The 20,735-nt window shown below is 37.6% G+C and overlaps 1 protein-coding gene across 5 annotated transcripts in view; it reads right to left on the bottom strand.

The window, feature by feature from the left end:
* The window catches only part of MDM4 (MDM4 regulator of p53), a 51,872-nt gene that overhangs the window by 3,793 nt on the left and 27,344 nt on the right, over nt 1-20,735 (bottom strand). For 2 of the 5 annotated variants that reach the window (XM_055420057.2, XM_055420058.2), the window contains exons 7-11: nt 20,250-20,349; nt 17,935-18,095; nt 16,056-16,205; nt 15,341-15,421; nt 180-13,363 (exon numbers count right to left, since the gene is read on the bottom strand). In XM_055420057.2, coding sequence (XP_055276032.1) covers nt 12,791-13,363; nt 15,341-15,421; nt 16,056-16,205; nt 17,935-18,095; nt 20,250-20,349 — 1,065 coding nt within the window. In that variant the 3' untranslated portion in view covers nt 180-12,790. Of the gene's footprint in view, nt 1-179; nt 13,364-15,340; nt 15,422-16,055; nt 16,206-17,934; nt 18,096-20,249; nt 20,350-20,735 lie in introns of those variants that run through there. The other 3 variants (XM_088845128.1, XM_088845127.1, XR_016039520.1) reach the window with 3 other exon arrangements.

The following is a 20,735-nucleotide window of genomic DNA, read 5'->3' as shown; positions in this document are numbered from 1 at the left end:
TTGTGTGTATGATTGGGGGTGGGGGATTAAAAGATGTTTTTAAGTATGATAACTTCTATTGTAAAAGCTACTCTCTTCATTCATTCCCATCAGACCAAAGACTGTATATAACGATAGAAAACAAGATTTTGCTGTATACAAAAACAATTACGTATTTCCCCAATAATGACACCACAAAATGACAAAATGAAAAATATTTAATACACAAAAAAGCACAACAAAATCAAATACATAGTGCAAAAAGATAAAGAGCTGTCAACTTAGTGATGCTTGTAAAAATCAGGCAAGAACTCATGAAATTATCTCCTTTCCTCATGTTCTGGGCTGGTTTCAAAGTTGTTTTTTTTTTTTTACCATATTTGCTATTATTGTTAATTATGACTACCTAATTAGATATTATTTGGAAAATTGCATGATTTCTATATACTGACTGCATTTTATGCCACCTATTCAAGTGCATGTAAGACAGAATTTTTTATATCAAGACCATAGCAAGGCAGTTGTAGCTACTACCCAAATTTACATACACCGTTCTCTCAGAACCTAGGGGCAGAACTCTTCTAGACAAGAGATCATGTGAAGAAAAGGATATATAAGCTAGAGGCATGGGTAAAAGGAGGAAACGTAGGCTCTGCTAGGCAGGCACAAAGGGGAGCTCAGCTTTCAGGAGACGAGGCATTCTGAATATATACCCCAGAGCGAGGTCTGCCAAAAGCTTAACAACTTCTAGTATCCTATTCAAGGCAATCAGAGGTTCTATTACTCCCCCATACTTAATTCCCCCAACAAACTATGAGGTAGAAAGAGTAGTATGTGAACTCATTACAGATGAGAAAAACTGAGGCTTAAGAAGGTCAAGATTAGGACTCATGATGGTAGAATAATTTTATTCCTTATCTCTATCCAAGAAGCACTTAACAGTGCCTAGCTATAGACTAGCAGGGGGTCCTATTTAAGAGGCTGCCTTGCTAGGTGCTGAGGAGGCCAGAAACATTTCACTCCTTTAAAAAACATTTTCTGTAACTTTCTAAAGAGGAAAAGAAAACACTAAAGGAGGCATTTTGATTCTTTAAGAAAAATGAGGCAAACTGTAGGGGGACAAGGTACACGGTACTATATTTAAGTGGACAGCCAATCAGGACCTACTCTGCAGCACAGAGAACTCTGCTCAGTCTCAGGTGGCAGTCTGTATGGGAGGGACTTTGGGGAAGGATGGATACATGGACATGTATGGCTGTGCGCCTGAAACTATCAGAGCACTGTTAATCAGCTATACTCCAATATAAAGTAAAAAGCTAAAGCAAAATAAAATGAACTCTGCTCGATATTATCTAACAACCTAAGTGGGAAAAGACTTTGAAAAAGAACAGATATATGTATAGGTATAACTGAATCGCTTTGCTGTACACCTGAAACCAACACAACATTGTTAATCACCTACACTCCAAAACATGAAATAAACAGTTCATATACACAAATCTTCAACGACAATTGTTTTTAATAGATAGTAGCTCTGATGTCATGTCTCTGCTTCTTATTGATAGACTCCACCACCTAATTTGCAGGAGAAACATTCCCCAGGACTGACTGAAAAAGAGGAATATTATCTAAAGACACTGGAGTTACAACCGTCCAAGGGGTGATACAGAAAGGCCTTCGGTATAAAAGCAATATGCAGAAGTAGATAATAACTTTGAATTCCAAGGAAAAAGAACAACAGGATGGAGTGGGAAATGTCTGACAACAAAGTACTTACTGTTTAAAAACAAAAACCAAAAAAGCCTTGGGATAAGAAATTAGATACTCTGATAAAACGTTTTAATAATATTAGTTTTCAATAAAGCATTTACCAAACTACAGCAACTACAACAAATATTTTTCAAACTATAGCAACTGAGAAAGGAACTGCTCTGACAGCATTATCTGGCCCTTTTTAGGATTCTTGACCCATCCTGCCCCAAGAAATAAGCAGTTCTACCTGCTGGGCTATCCCCCAAGACGACACTGAATAAAGATCCCCAGTGAAGAAAAACAACCTGCAGAAGTAGCATCTTGGATTTCAGGTAAGGTACCAAGAAATACTAACTGCCTCCTTCTGAACACTTCTTTCTCCGCAACATTCCAGTCATTCAAAAGGCTCTTGAGAGAAGTACAGTAAACCCCAAGTGTAAGCTTATTATAATATTTTAACAATACCACATTCAGCAACAGTGGCATTATTTGGGATTGCACGTTCATTGCATTAAAAGATCTCAAAATACCAAGGACATTTTCCCACAGAAGAAAAAGAGATCTGGTTGCTACAGAAAGAATATAGCAATGGCAAGCAAGGAAAGCTCTATCAACAAAAAGAAAATCTCAAGGCCATCTGGAAAAAACTGTTCCCAGATTAGGTCTTGGGGGTCACCTGAACCACCACCTCAGATAACTTCCATTTCCAGTTTAGCTTTAGAGTCTCCAATATTTCTCCTCACATGCTAAACTGCAACTCAGCTAATCACAAATGTGGACAATTCCAGTAAAGTAACCTCAGATACCCTATGGCAGTGCAAAATTCTAGACATTTGTAAACACTGTATGTGGTATTTTTGGCACAGGGGAGAGCTTGCAGGTTTCTTTATCTTTGAAGTGCAGATTCTAAAATCACCCGGTCCATAGCCAGTTTTAGCAAAAGCATTAACAGTTTTGATAGTGTATATGCATACATAAACCCATGAACGAGAGAACTGTCAAAATGAATTCTTCTTTAGGACATGAACAATTTAAGCAGATAGTTAGCTAAATGGAAAACAACAGATTCACAGTATCTAAAATCATATACTTTCACGGACTTTCCTGGCAGTGGTTAAGACTCCGTGCTTCCAGTGCAGAAGGCACGGGTTCAATCCCTGGTTGGAGAAGTTTCACATGCCATGAAATGTGGCAAAAGAGAGAAAGAAGGAAATCATACTTTCAGAATATCATAATAACTGTCTGTGGGGAAAAACGAAATAGTTGGTTAACAAGTTTCCTACTTTCTAAAAGAAAACCAAGCAACAACACTACAATAGCTCTGTAGACATACTGATCTAACAGTTCACACATTTCTCCTTAGCAACTGTCAAAGAAGCCAACATTGCATTGAAATAACATTTCAAAAAAAGGCTATCTAAAATTAAGATCCTAATCTTTAAAAATAAGTTCTTACAAATAAAATATCACATAAAGCATTACATACAGCTTTAATACATAAATTATTATTAAAACACAACTGAATATTTCAAATGCCTGGCAGTGATTCAATCTTAAGACAAGTTTGTGGCAGTTTAGAAGCTGGTCTGTCTGGACGCTGATTCATTGTTCAAGTCTAGGATTGGGAATCTATGATATTCCATAGATGGACTCTGAAGAAACGTTAATATCAACTTAAAGCCTTGCTCAAAGATAAAGTCTGATTAAGTATAAAATACAAAAGCACACCAAGTATTATAAGTACAGTGAATGAATTATAAGTAGAATGAATTAATAAGAGGCAGGAGAAATTCATTGCTTTTCTAAGAATTTGTCGTTTCTGTTCTGAACATTTTGTCTGGGATAACATGGTCATAAATATTAATTTAAATAACTAAAATAAGAAATCTGATAGTAATGTGGGATGATCTCATTAATCCAAGTCTATGGTGTAATGCGGTGGAAACAATAAACGCCACTGACACCTACTTTAACAGATCTTTTCCACACAATTAAGATTTCAAGCTAAACATGCCTTATCTATAACTAGGAAGACCATAATAATTTAATATCTAAAAGAGGACATTTGAAAGTGAAAAGGGAGAGACAATCTGTGTAAGATGCTGAAAAACAGAAGTAAATTGGCCCTGTCTCCAGAAAACCAGAGCATTATATTCACCCTAACTACAAACTAAATGCTAGTGTTTGGAAGTCAAGAGTTTCATCATCATATAGCAATAAACTATGAAGTATTAACATACAAACCATGTCTTGCTTATCTGTACCACAGTGACATTGAAAAAAGAACGAAATCAAAAATAGATCAAGAAGATGATTTAAAAGTTACTGCAGGTAAAGGATTGCTCTGATAGTTTTATTTGGCCCTTGTTAGGATCCCTAACCCATCCTAACCCAAGAAACACAAGGAGTTCTACTCGCTGTGCTATGCTCCCAAACAACATTTAATAAAGATCCTGGGGGATGGAAGAAGGTATTCCATGAAAATGGAAATGCAAAAGAAAGCTGGAATAGCAATACTCATATCAGACAAAACGTATTTTAAAATAAACACACTGTGATTAAGTTCCCAGGTGGCACTAGCATTAAAGAACCCACCTGCCAATGCAAAAGACAAAGGAGATACAGGTTCAATCCCTGAGTTGGGAAGATTCCTTGGAGGAGGGCATGGCAATCCACTCCGGTGTTCTTGCCTGGAGAATCCCATGGACAGAGAAGCCTAACAGGCTGCAGTCCATGGGGTCGCAGAGTCAGACTATGAAGCGACTTAGCACTCAAAGCACATGAGACAAAGGACGACAATACATAATGATCAACGGATCAATCCAAGAAGACACTGTAAATGCAAGAACAACTGTAAATACATATGCACCCAATATAGAAGCACCTCAATATATAAGGCAAATACTAAGAGCCATGGAGAAGGAAATGGCAACCCACTCCAGTATTCTTGCCTGGAGACTCCCATGGACAGAGGAGCTTGGCGGGCGACTGTTTACGGGGTCAGAGAGTCAGACACGACAGAGTGACCAGGCACCGCACAAGAGGCATAAGGGGAGAAACTGACAGGAACACGTAATAGTGGTGGACCTTTAACACCCACAGAAAATTAACAAGGAAACAAAGGCCTTAAATGACAGGTTAGCCCAGATGGACTTAACTGATATTTATAGAGCACTGCATTCTGAAGCAGCAGAATACACACTCTTCTCAGGTGCACGTGGAACATTCTCTAGGACTGACCACATGCTGGGCCACAAGGCAAGCCTTGGTAAATGCAAGAAAACGGAAATAATATCAAGCTTCTTTTACCATCATGCTATAAGACTGGAAATAAATTACAAGAAAAGAAACTATAAAAAAACAAACATGTGGAGGCTAAACAACATGCTACTAAACAACCAATGGATCACTGAAAAAAATCGAAGAGAAAATAAATACCTAGAGACAAACAAAAATGAAAGCACAACAATCCAAAATCTATGAAATACAGCAAAAGCAATTCTAAGAGGCAAGTTTATGGAAGTCTTACCTCAGCATACAAGAGAAAAATCTCAAATAAGCAACCTAACCTGATACCCAAAGCAACTAGAGAAAGAACAAACAAAACTCAAAGCTAAAAAAAAAAAAAAATTCCTCAGAGATAGTAGAAAGGAAAGAAATCACAATGATCAGAGAAAAAACAAGTGGAATGGAGACAAAGAAAACAACAGAGAGATCAACGAAACCAAAAGCTGGTTCTTTGAAAAGATAAACAGAATTGATAAACCTTTAGCCAGACTCATCAAGAAAAAAAGGGAGAGGACTCAAATCAATAAAACCAGAAATGAAAAAGGGGAAGCTACAACTGACATCACAAAAATACACAGGATCGTAAGAGACCACTACAAGCAACTGTATGCCAATAAAACTGTATGCACGACATGGAAGAAATGGACACATTCTTAGAAAGGTTCAGCATCCCAAGACTGAACCAGGAAGAAGTAGAAAATATGAACAGACCAAGCACAAGCACTGAAATTGAAAACTGTGATTAAAAATTCCCAACAAACAAAAGTCCAGGACCCGATGACTTCACAGGCAACATCTATCAAACATTTAGAGACGTGTTAAGGTCTATCCTTCTGGAAACCCTTTCAAAAAACTGGACGGGAAGGAAAACCCTCAAACTCATTCTACAAGGCCACCATCACCCTGACATCAAAACAAGACAAAGATACTACACAAAGAAAATTACAAGCCAATGCCACTGATGAACACAGATGCAAAAATCTTCAACAAAATACCCACAATCCGTATTCAACATTAAAAGGGTTATACACTATGATCAAGTGGGATTTATTGCAGTCATGCAAGGATTTTTTAATGTTCATAAATCTGTGTGTACACCACATTAAAAAAACTGAAGAATAAAAGCCATATGATCAATAAAGTAGAAGTTGCTCAATCACGTCTGACTCTTTGAGACCCCATGGACTGGAGCACTCCAGGCTCCTCTGTCCATGGGATTTTCCAGACAAGAATACTGGAGTGAGCTGCCATTCCTTTCTCCAGGGGATCATCCCGACCCAGAGACTGAACCTGGGTCTCTTGTATTGCAGGCAGATTCCTTACCAGCTGAGCCACCAGGGAAGCCCAATGATCAACAGATGCAGAAAAAGGTTCTGACAAAATTCGGTACTCGTTTATGATAAAAACTCTCCAGAAAGTGTACATAGAGGGAACATACCTCAACATAATAAACGCCATATTCGACAAACCTACAGCGAACGTTATATTCAATGGTAAAAAGCTGAAAGCATTTCTTCTAAGTCCAGGAATAAGACAAGGGTGTCCACTTTCACCACTTTTATTCAACAGTTTTGGAAGTCCTAGCTATGGCAATCAGAGAAGGAAAAGAAATAAAAGGAATCCAAATTGGAAAAGAGGTTGAACTGTCACTGCTTGCAGATGACATGATCCTATACACAGAAAATCCTCAAGACACAACCAGAAAACTACTAGCACTCATCCATGAAGCTCGTAAAGCTGCAGGTTACAAATTAATAAATCTTTTGCATTTCTATACACTAACAACAAAAGATTAGAAAGAGATTCAAGAAACAATTTCACTTACCACTGCATCAAAATGAATAAAATATCTTAGGAATAAATCTACTTAAGGAGACAAAAGACCTGTACTCTGAAAACTGTAAGATGCTGATGAAAGAAGTCAGAGACACAAACAAATGGGAAGATGAAATACATTTTGTGGACTGGAAGAATCAACAGTATCAAAATGACTATACTACCTAAGGCAATCTACAGACTCAATGTAATCCCTATCAAATCATCAATGGCATTCTTCACAGAACAAAAAATCTTAAAATCTGTACAGAGACAAGACCCTGAATAGCCAAAGTACTCTCGGACTTCACAATATTGTTAACTGACTACACTCCAATATAAAATAAAAAGTTTTTAAAAATAAATAAATAAGTGAAGAATAGTCTTTGAACAAATGCTGCTGGGACAACAGGGCATCATAGACTAAAAAAGAAAAGAAAAATTTTCATCTAATTACAACTTATACAAAATTAAAGCAAGATGAATCACAGATTTAAATGTAAAATATCAGACTACAAAACTGTTACAGAAAACAAGGACAAAATATTCCAGATTTGGGGCTAACCAATTTTTAGACTTGACAGCAAAGCACAAAATATGTACAGAAAAGTTGATAAATTGAACTTTATCAAAACTACAAACTATTTCTGAGAAAGATCTTCTGAAAGGGATAAAAAGACCAACTACAGAGTGGGAGAAAATATTTACAAACCCCATATACAGCAAAGGACTAATATCTAGAGTATAAAAAGAACTCCCAGTCCATACTAAAGGAAAACAATCCTGAATATTCATTGGAAGGACTGACGTTGAAGCTGAAACTCCAATACTTTGGCCACCTGATGTGAAGAGCTGACTCATTCGAAAAGACCCTGATGCTGGGAAAGATTGAAGGCGGGAGGAAAAGGGGACGACAGGATGAGATGGTTGGCTGGCATCACCAACTCAATGGACATGAGTTTGGGTAAACTGCGGGAGCTTGTGATGGACAGGGAGGCCTGGCGTGCTGCAGTCCATGGAGTTGCAGAGTTGGACACAACTGAGCAACTGAACTGAACTGAACCCAGAACTCAACAGTAAGAAAGCAATTAGAAAATGGGCAAAAGACATAAACACTTTACTAAAGAGGAGGTACGCATGGCATATACAAGGTTCAGGTTCACTTGTCCCAGGTTCACTTATCTCAGGTTCGATCAAAAGGTTCAATTACTAGGAAAATTGTAATTAAAACCACAATGGGATATTATCACGTTATCTATCAGAATGACTAAAATTAAGTATTTTATATATATAGTGAAAGCACCAAATTCTAGTGATCATGCAGAGAACTGGATCACTCTTAAATTGCTAGTGAGAAGTGAAATGGCATAGCCATTAAGGAAAGAGCATTTGGCAATTCTTAAAAGCAAAATTCATTTACCATACCTTCTTATCAATTGTATTACTAAGCATTTATCCCAGAGAAATTAAAACTTCGGTTTGTTCAAAAATATGAACACAAATGCTCACAGCAGCTTTTTTTATAATGGTAAAAACTAGAAAGAATCTAGATGTCATTCAATGAGTGAATGATTAAGCAAACTGTAGTATAGCTAAACCCTAAAATACTGCTCAGCAGTTAAAAGAACAAATTATTCATATATACAACTCAGATGTATTTCCAGGCAATTATGCTGAAAAAAAAAAATCCAATCCCAAAAGGTTGCATACCATATGGTTCCACGCATGAGCATTTCTGAAGTCACAATATCACAGAAATGGAAAACAAATTAGTGATTTCTAGGGCTAAAGAGGGGATAGGGTTATAAGGAACCTAACAGGTCTATAAAGGATTATAAGATTCCAGCAGTGATGGAAATGCTTTTTATCCTGACCGTATCAAAGTCAACATCCTGGTTGTGATGTTATACTACAGCTTTTGAAGATGTTACTATTGGGGGAAATTATTACAGATTACAAGGCATCTCTCTGTACTGTTTCCTACATGTGAATCTACACACGTAGCTGCAGGTGAATCTACAATGACCTTAAAATAAAAAATTTAATTAAAAGACAAACAAAAATGGGCAGAAGACCTAAACAGACATTTCTCAAAAGGAGATATACATGGCTTAGAGGCACATGAAAAGGTGTTCAACATTGATAATTATTAGAGAAATGCAAATCATAGCTACAATAAGGTTATCACCTCACATCAGCCAAAATGGCCATTATCTAAAAATCCATGAACAGTAAATACTGGACAGGGTGTGGAGAGAAGGGAGCCCTCCTACGCTGTGAGAATGTAAAATGGTACAGCCACTACAGAGAAGAGTATGGAGGTTTCTTAAAAATACTAAATATAGAGCTACCATATGACCTTGCAATCCCACTCCTGGCAATATATGTGGAGAAAAACAGGTTGGAAAGGACATGCACCCCAGTGTTCACTGCAGTACTGTTTACAATAGCCAAAAAATGGAAGCAACCTAAGTGCCAATCAACAGAGGAATGGATAAGGAAGATGTGGTAAATATACACGATGGAATACTATTCAGCCATTCAAAAGAAAAAAAGAATGCCATCTGCAGCAACATGGATGGACCCAGAGATATCATATGATATGATATGACAGAAATAGCATATGCTATTCCTTACATGCAGAATCAAAAGAGAAATTATACAAATAAACTTAATTACAAACCAGAAGCAAATTCACAGACTTAGAGAACTTACTTAGAGAACTTTCCCCAGTGGGGAAAAGTGGGGGGAAGGGATAGAGACTCTGAGATTGACATATACACACTGCTATATTTAAAATGGGTAACAAGGATCCACTGTATAGCACAAGATCATCTGTTCAAGGTTATACAGCAGCCTGGATTCAAGGGAAGTTTAGGGTAGAATGGAGTGAAAGTGTCAGTCGCTCAGTTGTGTCTGACTCTTTTGAGACCCCAGGGACTATAGCTCGCCAGGCTCCTCTGTCCACGGGATTCTCCAAGCAAGCATGCTGGTGTGTGGGTTGCCATTTCCTTCTCCAGGGGATCTTCCCAGGGATCAAACCTAGGTCTCCTGCATCGCAGGCCAGTTCTTTGCTGTGCACTTGAAATTATCATAACATTGTTAATTGGCTACACTCCGATATAAAGTAAAAAATTTAAAAAATAAATAAAACAAAGATCCTGGACGATGGAAAACAAACTGCAGAAGCAGCATATTGGATTTCAGATAAGCTACAAAAGAAATACTACCTCCTTCTGCAGATACAGTTCTTTGTAACATTTCAGTCGTTCAAGACTCTTGATAGTGGTTCAGTAAACCTAGGTGTACATTTATTGAAATATTTTCAGCTCAAACGTGCAGTTTAAAATCTTCTAAGCAAAGTATTTACTGCTACAGGGGACGGTAAAAACCCAGGTGATCCAAGGGGGAAAAAAAGTAAATAGAGTAGCGTAAGACGATTCTGTGCTAAGCAAGGATGCACCAAATTAGCACCAAATATCTATATACAAAAATAAAAATTTTAGACTTTTTCTTATTAAGCTTTCTTCAAAAACCCAACTTTATATAAGAGGGACGAGAGGGTACAAGTGCAGATCCCAGCTCTCCCTATTCCTCATTTTACTTGCAAAAGCAATTAACTGGCAAAATCAATAGCTATCCAACTATCATGAAGAGAGTAGTATGGGGGGGGATGGGGTATAAAGTCACTTAACTTCCTAACTTTTTAGAGCACTTACCATATTCTAATGAAACAATGAACTTGAAGGACTGATACTGTTTACTGAGGGGAAAAAACCCTTGTCCCTAATGCCTGGAGACAGCCAGAGACCTAAGTTTCATCCCCCAAGGAGGAAAACCACTGGATAGACAGTTCAGGTTCCTCTGCTGCCTTTACTTGTCTTTCCAGTGGGAGAAGTAATTTATTGGATTATGTACGAGAAGCTGACACATACTGCCTTTTCTCTTTGAGGAGTTCTAACAGGTAAGTGTCTATTCTTTCTGAAGTCCTGTTGTGGCTGCAGCTCACATTCTTCAGTATTTTAAGGCCATCAGTTGTTCCATATTCAATAGACACCACAGTTTAAACAGTTAACAAATAATGAGAAGGAAGAAGGCATGGTTTAAAGATTTACTGTAGGAGACTTGGATCCCGTAAGAGCTCTATCACTAGCTGTAACTTTCAGCAGTCATTTATCCTTTCAGCCTCATGTGCAAAATAAGAGGTTGAGTATATGAGTGCGTGCTAGTTAATTTCCACTAGTTTAACAAAGTTTCTCTAAAAGCAATGCTAAATAAAGGGGTCTTGTTCTACTCTCTGTACCTCTGTCTGCACCAGTTCCTGTGAGCGCAAGCACGTGTGTGTGTTTGGGGCAGGGAGTTGAGTTGGGCTGATAACAAGCAACCCAGGTTGATTCTTAAGATCCTTAAATTTAATAATTTTAGGGCCTTGGTCTTCAAAATATTCATACCCCTGAGCATACATCAAAACTTTTTCCAATAGGGAAAGTAGTCAGGAATATCTAGAAGAAAAGTAACTTAAAGATCTTCAATTCCCATATGTATTATCCTAATATTTACGTGCTCAGATAAAACCTCTTCAGAGCTATCTTTAAATACTTTCCTTTTCACAACGGCCATAATCCCTATTCTCAGAAGAAAGGCTGCTTCTCACCCATCTAGAATCTTATGGGACATTGCCCAAGAACACTAAAAAAAAACCTCTAGAGGCATCAAATAAAAAGACAAAAACCCCTAGCAAGCTCCCAGGAGACAAAGAAGGCAGAGTAGAGTACAGAAAGCTTTGGTCAAAACCTCTGTGCCTTATCTTAGAACTGTAATTGAGAAGGCTGTGCCACAGATATATGCAATAAATGTAACTGAATTAAAAATGAAGTCAAACAGGGCCTTCCCTGGGAGTTCAATGGTAAGACTCCATGCTCCTGATGCAAGGGGCAAGGGTTTGATTGCTGGCTGGGGATCCCATATGCTGTATAGTGCGGCCAAAAAATAAATTAATATAAAGTCAAACATTTCGACTGAAAATGAAGTTTGATTTGTCTGATTAGTTTTATAATGAGAATAGGCTTTGCCAGTTTATATGACAGGACTTTTTCTATAAATTCAACCAGTCAAATCTACAGCTCCAAGATTTTGGCAAAATTATCTTTAAAGCACATCTACAATATATTGGATGATACATCCTCTTTAAGTACTTAAATTTATTTAAAAAATTTAGAAGTCAAATTTAACATGTGCAAAAGGAAAACTAATCAAGGGTGAGAGTCATGAAATGATGGAGGAACTGCCTGGAAAAGGATATAAGAGGACATTCTGAGAAGACAGAAATGTGCTACTGCTTGCTTCAGGTGGCTACTGAGATGTCTACAGTTCAGCAGAAGGGAACACTTTATTGACTTTATTGTTTGCTAACTACACCTCAACTTTTAAAAGGTGCAGAAAGTTGTATGTACTTTTTCAAAATTGTTTTCTGAGGTATGTTAGCAAAAATGTTGGATATCACTGTTCTAGGCACTTTACAAAAATAATCGTTTCTCTGAACCACACAACATAATCTACTTTATACATTAATTAAGTTTTTTCATTGATAGCTTTAACATCTTTCTAATAGCCACCTTGGATTTTGATGCCCAAGAACATTCCCTACCAGAAAACAACAGTAAGAAATTAAATAAAATGGATGTATTTCTACTTGCACTGCTCCCTCCCAGATCCTCATCTTTGAAGACAGAATGATTAACTTCTCTTTTAATGTTAATAGTCTCCAAATTGATAATCTAGTTCTAAAGAACTTATTCTCAAATTCTATGAGTTTAGAGGTAAAACTGTCCTAGAAGATAAAAGTTTACATGAATAAATGAAAGTATGAAACGGGTCACCCTGCGTAGAGATGCTCAATACTGATATTTGGACACATGACCAGCTGTTAATATCTGTCTGTAATTCATGGATTCAGCTATGCTACAAAAACCTTAATAACCAACTGAATCTCTTTCTTGCAAATAGGACAAGAAGCCCCAGCCTTCTTTAGTCTTCTGGCACAATGAAAACAAGTGACAAGATGGCCTGTCCTCCCGTGAATAATGTTCCCGTCTCGTGGTCTTTTCTCACACAGACTACATGGCTTCAAAAGATTCTGGCAATCCTCCATGTTTTCTGTATCTTTTCTCTGTTCAAAAAGGTTATCTGATTGTTCTCCCATGCTTGATACGGTCTCTTGGCTTTCAGAACTATGAGCCAAATCCAAGAATTCCACCGAGTTGCAAGGATCAAAATGTTTAGAGTTTTCTTCCTTTATGTATATATCTTTAGGTCTAACAACTGGAGCTGATACAGTTCTTCTGCAGTCAGGGACATCAATTCCTTCACTTTCTTGCTTTTCAGGTATGGCAGTGATATCAGATGTGGAGAGAGAATGGGTTAGCTTAGAACAATCTGAATACCAATCCTTCCTCAAGGCCCAGCAACGAAAACAGTACCTCTTGCTTGGAGAGTTAAATTTCTTGCATTCAGTACACTGCCACTCATCCTACAAAGACAAACGCAGCCAGTTAATACTCACTCAGTGGAAGACACGCTACTGAGAGAAAGCGAGAGTAGGCCAGATTCCATCACCTCACACTACGACAGTAAGAATCCAGGCACTTCATGCCAGACATCAAGTTCTAGCCTGGAACCTGAACAAAGTCTACAGCTACATGTGAGAACATCGCGAGGCGTTTTACAGTGATAATGACATAACTGCCATTTCTAGCCAAATGTGACGTAGTTATCTTTAAGAAAGTTAAACTATTTTAGCTTTCTATGGAGTCTGGGTGCAATTTACATTGTTTGCTTTTACCCATTGCCTTCTTTTTACAAAAAGGCAGTTCTTTGTACAACTTCACTCTTTTATCGAGCAAGAGGCTAAATGAAGCAAAGGTAATACTCAAGATGTCATTCTTTCCTACTAATTAAAAAATGTTAAAAAATTTGTCAAAAAGGAAGCTAAAATTAAAATGATATTTGACAACTACTTCATTTACTCCTTCTCTCACTGCTCTCAGGAATCAGTAGGTAATTGTATGCCTAAATCACACTCTGAAAAATGAACACTCCTGTCCTTGAAGGCCAGGTAATTTTTTCCCCTACTTCTCCACATTCAAATTAGGAGATACCAAAGCGCAATGAATTTTAAATGCCTTAATTCAAAGGTAGCTACCTGGAACAAGTCAAGTGTATTTAAATATGGGTAACTGCCTGGTTTTGACAGGATCGATGATTTGATACATGCTGACTTGATTACTTTCAGAACAAAGGCCAAGCACTTCAAGTTTAGAAGTCACAACTCAACTGCCTATACTGAGAGGCAGGGATATGACCATTTGTTAAACTGGGAAGTTTCTCCAGAGAGCCTCAGAACATTCTTGCCAGTTTTAAGATCCTCAGAACTCATCTGAAATGCAATACAAATATGCAAAGAACTTTATAGAGATTTGTAATCCATAACTGATGGTGTGTCATAGTCTAATTGGCATCACTTTTCTTTTTTAGTAGTACATAAAATAATAGGGTTTATTAAATTCTATGGCAGCTCTGAATTGATGAAATATAGCCTATTTGCTTAACAGGTTTTCTGGGCCCAAAGAGCCTCAAAAATCTGATTAGGATGGAAACACTTAGCTCTGCTATTCGTATTATGGTCAAGAACACTTAATGGACCAATATATCCCACCCTATTACTTAGCCATGCACAGAAAAATAATTTGCAATGAATTACCATAACGGTCAGCAGTGGTGGGGTGGGAGCTGGGGACAGGATAAACACTAGAGACAACCAAAGGTTTTTATGTCCCCAAGCAGCAAACTGTGAAATCCCCTCCTTAACCTTACTCCACCATCCTTCTTCCCGCAGTGAGTTAGCTGAAGAAAGTACTAAACAGCAAATGGGGAGCTGGCATGAAGAGACAAGCAAGACATTCATTTGAGTCTAAACCTGAGTTGCCAACTGATGACAAATCAGTACCTATTACCTAACAGCTTAATACTCAAAATTAATTTATCAACCCTTCATTAATATAAAGCCACATGGAAATTAAGCCATCTTCCATTTGTTTCTAGTTAAGAAAACATCAGAAGTATAATACTTAACACAAACTTTCAGATAGCTTATAGGTCTATCTTTGGGACTAGAGAGGGTGTTTAGTGGGAAAAGGAGTGTAGGACTACTTTGAATCTATGTACCCACTGCATAATTTCCAAAGAGCTTTGGAAGCAGGAAGAAAGGCACACAGAGAGGCATTTAAGTCATCCCTTTCCAAGGTAGGGAAAGCATTAGATCAACTCATCCCCTTCTCTTCTCAAATTCCAAAAAAATCTAACAAGACATAAAGAAACCGACATCTCCTAACACCTAGGAAAAGCAGACAGAAAGGGGAGAAAGGGCAATCTTCAGCACAAGTGAACTGCTGGGACATTAACATGTGAAGATGTGAGCAGTGTAAAACAGCTTATTAGAAATTCAGACCTCAGAGGTGACTTCTCTCTCAGTATCATCACTTATGGGTTTAGGGTCCTCAAGGTCATCACTTTTTCCCACTTCAGTCACCTGAGAAAGCAAAGCATCTCATTAGCCAGGTTTACATATTTCAGATGAGGTTGTTACCTGAGAGCAAAAGTACAGAGCTTCAGTTTAAAACTCACACTCTTCCCCCATCACTAGCACTTAAAACGAGACAGCTTACATGTGAGACCGAAAACACGATTCTACACACACCCAGCTGACATTTCAGTAGAATACATGATTGAAAAGCACCAAGAAGGGCTACCAAGTATCTCTTCAGCATTCAGAAGGAAGAGCGCTCCCAAATTTATGTATTTAAATAAACAGTATCAGGGTATAAATTATTGAATATAGAAATGTTTTATCTTGAGAATCTAGGAAGGCATTCATAAGAATAAAATAGGATTACATGAGAAAATGTGGGGAGTGTCTTCTAAACTTGAAAATTCTAAAAACTAAAACCTCACTTCTGTGATCCACAAAGTCCTATCCTATTTTTAAGACAGGCCTGGTTAACTTAATGTAAATCTTGAAACTGGGTAAAGTGTTAAACAATGAAAAGGGGAGACTACATGAGTCATCTGTTGCACAAAGTGGCACACGGCCAGGTTAACCGACCTGAACAAGCTACACTATATGCACATAAACACAATCAATGTGAAATCTTTCCACAACATACCTTTTTGTCTCTCACCTTCCCTACTTCTTCACTTGTTTGTTCAGGATCAGCAGCTTCAACTTTTATTCCAACACCAAACTGCTCTGACACTGACTCATTCAAAAACCACAAGTCATCTGTGGTGTCTGAAACAATGGCAGTACCTATATCCTAACAGAAAAAACAAGTTTTTGTGAAGTCAAGCGAAGTGAAGTCGCTCAGTTGTGTCCAGCTCTGTGCGACCCCGTGGACTGCAGCCTATCAGGCTTCTCCGTCCATGGGATTTTCCAGGCAAGAGTACTGGAGTGGGTTGCCAGTTGAACCAAAGTAGATGAACCCAAAACTCAATATCCTCATACATCTCAAAAGAATGCCTAGCCTTTCTTCTACAGATATCTATTCATTCAACAAGTATCTACTTGGCAGCGACTATGTATAGACTAATGGGTGGATATGAGAGTACTTGGCAAGGAATTTTCTATTTTAATAGTAACACTAGAGAAACAGCAATGAAGTGCTTAAAAGCTAAAAACTCTTAGTTGCTCAAATAAATAAAATCCACCTCCTACATTCCTTTTCACAGGTGGCAATCTGAGGACCTAGAAAACTTTCTGTTAACTGTGACATGTTCTTCCCTGTAAGTCAATGATGTTTATTAAAGAAATATGAGAGATACTGAAGATAATGCAAACCTCTATCCTCTTTCTGAATTCTTTTGTTTTACTGAGGTAAAGCTGGTATATAACACTTCTTTTTTAATTCTTAAACAACTTTAAATATAACTTTATTTCCACTTTCATCTATGGATACTTTATGACATGTTTTTCTACAATATTCATAAGAGACAACTTATTATTTTATTTCTATATGTCCATTCATTTACTGAACAAATAGTGTCTATTATGCGTCAGATACGAAGCAGGTACTACTTACTAAGCAATAGAATAGGGTGGTCAATAAAAGCAACAGAAAAGAGTGGTCAATTAAAAGCCCTGGACTTATATTTCAATGGGGTCAAACAGATAATAGATACCTAAACAAAATACAATAATACAAGGTAAGAAGCACAATGGAGAATATAAAAGAGCAGAATGGTGATGAATTAGACTGTGGAAGTTATAAAAAGTGCCTAGATTTCAGGTATGCTTTAGAAACAGAGTTGACAACCTGAATACAGTATATGACAGAGAGAGAAATCAATGAAATCTCTGGATACAAGGCTCAATAACTGAGTAGAAGGAAGATATAAGTAAAAGGAAACACTTCCCTGGTGGTCCAGAGGCTGGGACTCAGTGCTACCAGTGTAGGGGGTCCAGGTTTGATCCCTGGTTAGGGAACTAGACCCCACATGCAGCAACTAAGATTTTACTTGCTGAAACTAAAGCTTCCACATGCTGCAGCTAAGACTCAGCACAGCCAAACAGACAATAATAAATGTCTAAGGAAAATATCGAGAGCTCTCTTTTGGGACTTAAAGAAATATTTATTTGGCTGCGCCAGGTCTTAATTACAGCACACAGGATCATTACTTATAGCATGCAAACTGTTAGTTCTAGTGTATGGGATATAATTTTCTGACCAGGGATCAAACCTGGCCCCCTGCCTTGGGGGCATAGAATCTTAGCCACGGACCACCAGGGAAGTCCCAAGAGTTCTGTTTTGAACATGGAGAATGTCAGATCATCCAGTGTTCAGTAGGCAGTTAGATATGGAAGCTGGGCACTGAGGAGAGACGTCAGGGCTGAAGATACAGATTTGGGCATCACATGCATATAGATGGTACTGAAAAGGCATAGCACTGAATAGGATTTCTTAGACAAGGTAATGTATGTTTCAAAAGTAATCAAGAATGTTACTCCATCAAAAGAAAAAAACGTTCCTCTTCAAATGTGAAATTTACCTGATTAGTCTGTAAATCAGTTGAGCCATTACTTCTAGGTGTATAGTTATTTCTCAAGTTTCCTAAAAACCACCAAGGCAAGCCAGCTACATCCCACTCCTCAAACCCGAGGTCCAGTCTTGATGTCTCTTCTTGAGTTAAATTTGCTACCAAGTCTTCATCTACAAAAGTCAAAAGGAAAAAATGATAACTGTGTATATAACACTTAAGAATCAAGACTCTCTTCATAATACTTAAAATTTCTTGTTTAAGGCAAGTAAAAAGAAAATCCTCTTCCCAGTAAGAAAGAATCAGAAATCAAACACCTGTATCAGTTGCAGAGCCCAAATCTCCTTCCTCTGCTTTTAGATTTCATTAGCAAGTAATGACACTACAGGTCATTCATCAAGAAACATAAACTCTGAAAGCATCCAAACGATGACACTGTTCTAAAAGGAGATCTAAAATGGTCACCTGGTGGCATTTTAAACATGCCGACCACTACAATAACTAAGGAATGACTTGATTCGTGACTGCAAATGGTGACGGCATAGTGGCCCAGCCCTTGAGACAGACACTAGGTGCACAGACCATACTGAGCAATCACAAGGCGGTCAAGGCAGTCTCACTGGCACCACCTATTTTTGGACGTTTCTCAATAATTCGTATGTTTCAATAGGTAACAACCATTATGAAACACTGAACTCTAGGCTGTCCAAATAAATACACATATATGCCCTTTCTGGATCAACAGGCTCTTTTGGAGTTAAGATATTTAAAAGCTAGAAATATTGCAAATCCAGGACATAGTAAGGGCCCACATGTTCTAAATGAAAGATCCTGTGTTGTATATCTAAATGATATTCAAGGGAGTTACTAAGTTTGTTGCTACCACATGAAATTCTTTTCATTCTTTCCCACTGTCCAATCTTTTTTGTTGTACTTTCTTACTCTTCTCTACCTCTTCCTAATATACTAGGCATACCAATGGCAACTAAAGGTGTTTAAATGTGCTAAGGTACACACAGTTGAAAAAATGTCTGCAATAAATGGATCCCTACCAGAACAGTTACCCTATCTACTTACAAATCATGCTGTTCCTGACTATTAAAAGGTATACCTGTGCTCAGGGAAACTTACTACCTTTTATTTACTCACTGCTGAAACTATGAGAAACCTAATTTTGAGATGGTATCACATTAAAGTTATCTTCAACTATTCAAGCTCTATAACTTCTTCTGAAGGGAATGAAGAAAAGGCCATTCTTTCCACATGTAAAAACTCTGTACTTTCTACCTATACACATCCCTGAGAATACTAAGCTATTAATTCTCAAAATTTACATCATGAACTGCAGTTTCTTGTCTTGCCTGTTATATATTAAACAGCCTTTGAGTAGAAAATAAACAAAGGCTTAAACAAAATTACACACTTAGTACCATACAGACTGAAGTAAGCTCCCAGCTAACTAGATAGCCCAAAATTCTGCTTATATTCAAAGCAATTTGACGAAAACAACCCAGCATAATAAACAGATTAAATTTTATCATTTACAATAACTGCAGCATCATAACTTTCTGGGATGTTGCTAAGGTCTAACCTGCCACTTGTGCAAATGTGAGTCAGGTACCTACACTAGAAACCATCATGCCATAAAACATCTTTGAGAAATTTATGACTTTACATTATCTCTGCAGGAAAAAGTTTAGCAAATACTTTATAAAGCATGGTTTGGGGAAAACTTCTGAATGTTGATCAACTCACTTAACCTGACTGTACTAATCTAATATGAATGGGAAAGATCTAATGACTACCATCCAAGGATAAAGGAACAACTAGGCTTTTTATGTCTCATTCTTGGATCTGAGACATTAGGTCCATTTTACCATCTTTGCAAACTTCAAAAATATATGAAAATTAGCCTCTGCCTCAAACAGACAAATAAAAATTCTAACCAGATCAAATATATACAGGGCAGCCAAGATTTAAAACACCAAGGCAGTCGAGTTACCAGGTGGCAAATTGATAAATGCATGGCTATCTTCTATTAGCATGCTAGCTAAAGATGGTCTTGCTCCATCCTAGTCACCATGTGTTGATAAAAGAGAACTACCATCTTCTTCAAAGTTAACAGTGGTAAGTAGGTTAAAGAAAAGGTTTTCAGAAAAGAGTGAAAACAAGTATGACACACACCTCTGCTACATCACATAAGAGACAGCATTATTATTTTTTTGAGTTCTCGATATAATGGTCTTAATAGATGCCATTTCTAAAAGTCAACACCAAAAAAAGAAGAAAGAGAAAGAGAGTCTACATAGTTTTAATCCAAAACTTACCTTCTCTAGAATTTCTGCATTTATACTGTGAGGTAGGCAGTGTGGGAATATTGCCTTCTTCAGTTCTTTTCCTGGAATTGGGACTTTCCTCTACACTTTGCTGAAAGGAAGGGAAAGGCACCCATCAGTGCAGCAGAAATGACTGTGACCAGGGGATGTAGCAGTTCCATTCCAGCTCACCAGTGAGTGTGCGACACAATGGGTTACGCACCAGGAAAGAAAATTCTGGAGTTCACAACAGTCATCAAATACAGGCAACCTCTCCTCAACCCACTGTGGGAAAAAAATCTGCACAGAAGGTCAAAATCTACTGTTAAAAACAGGCTATCAATATAAAGACTCTACCCTACACAAAATTAGGCATAATGCAGAAAACATATACCAAGATGATCATAAAGGTTTGAAGGTTTAGGGAAGCTTTAAGAAATGGCCTGACATGAACTTATTTGCAACAAGTCTGTTAAAATCTAATAAAGCAATTTCCTC

The sequence above is a fragment of the Moschus berezovskii genome, chromosome 17 (genome assembly GCF_049115385.1).
Source record: "Moschus berezovskii isolate FMDL1 chromosome 17, NW_MosBer_1.0, whole genome shotgun sequence".
Taxonomy (NCBI): domain Eukaryota; kingdom Metazoa; phylum Chordata; class Mammalia; order Artiodactyla; family Moschidae; genus Moschus; species Moschus berezovskii.
This window is presented reverse-complemented; position numbering and strand designations above follow the sequence as displayed.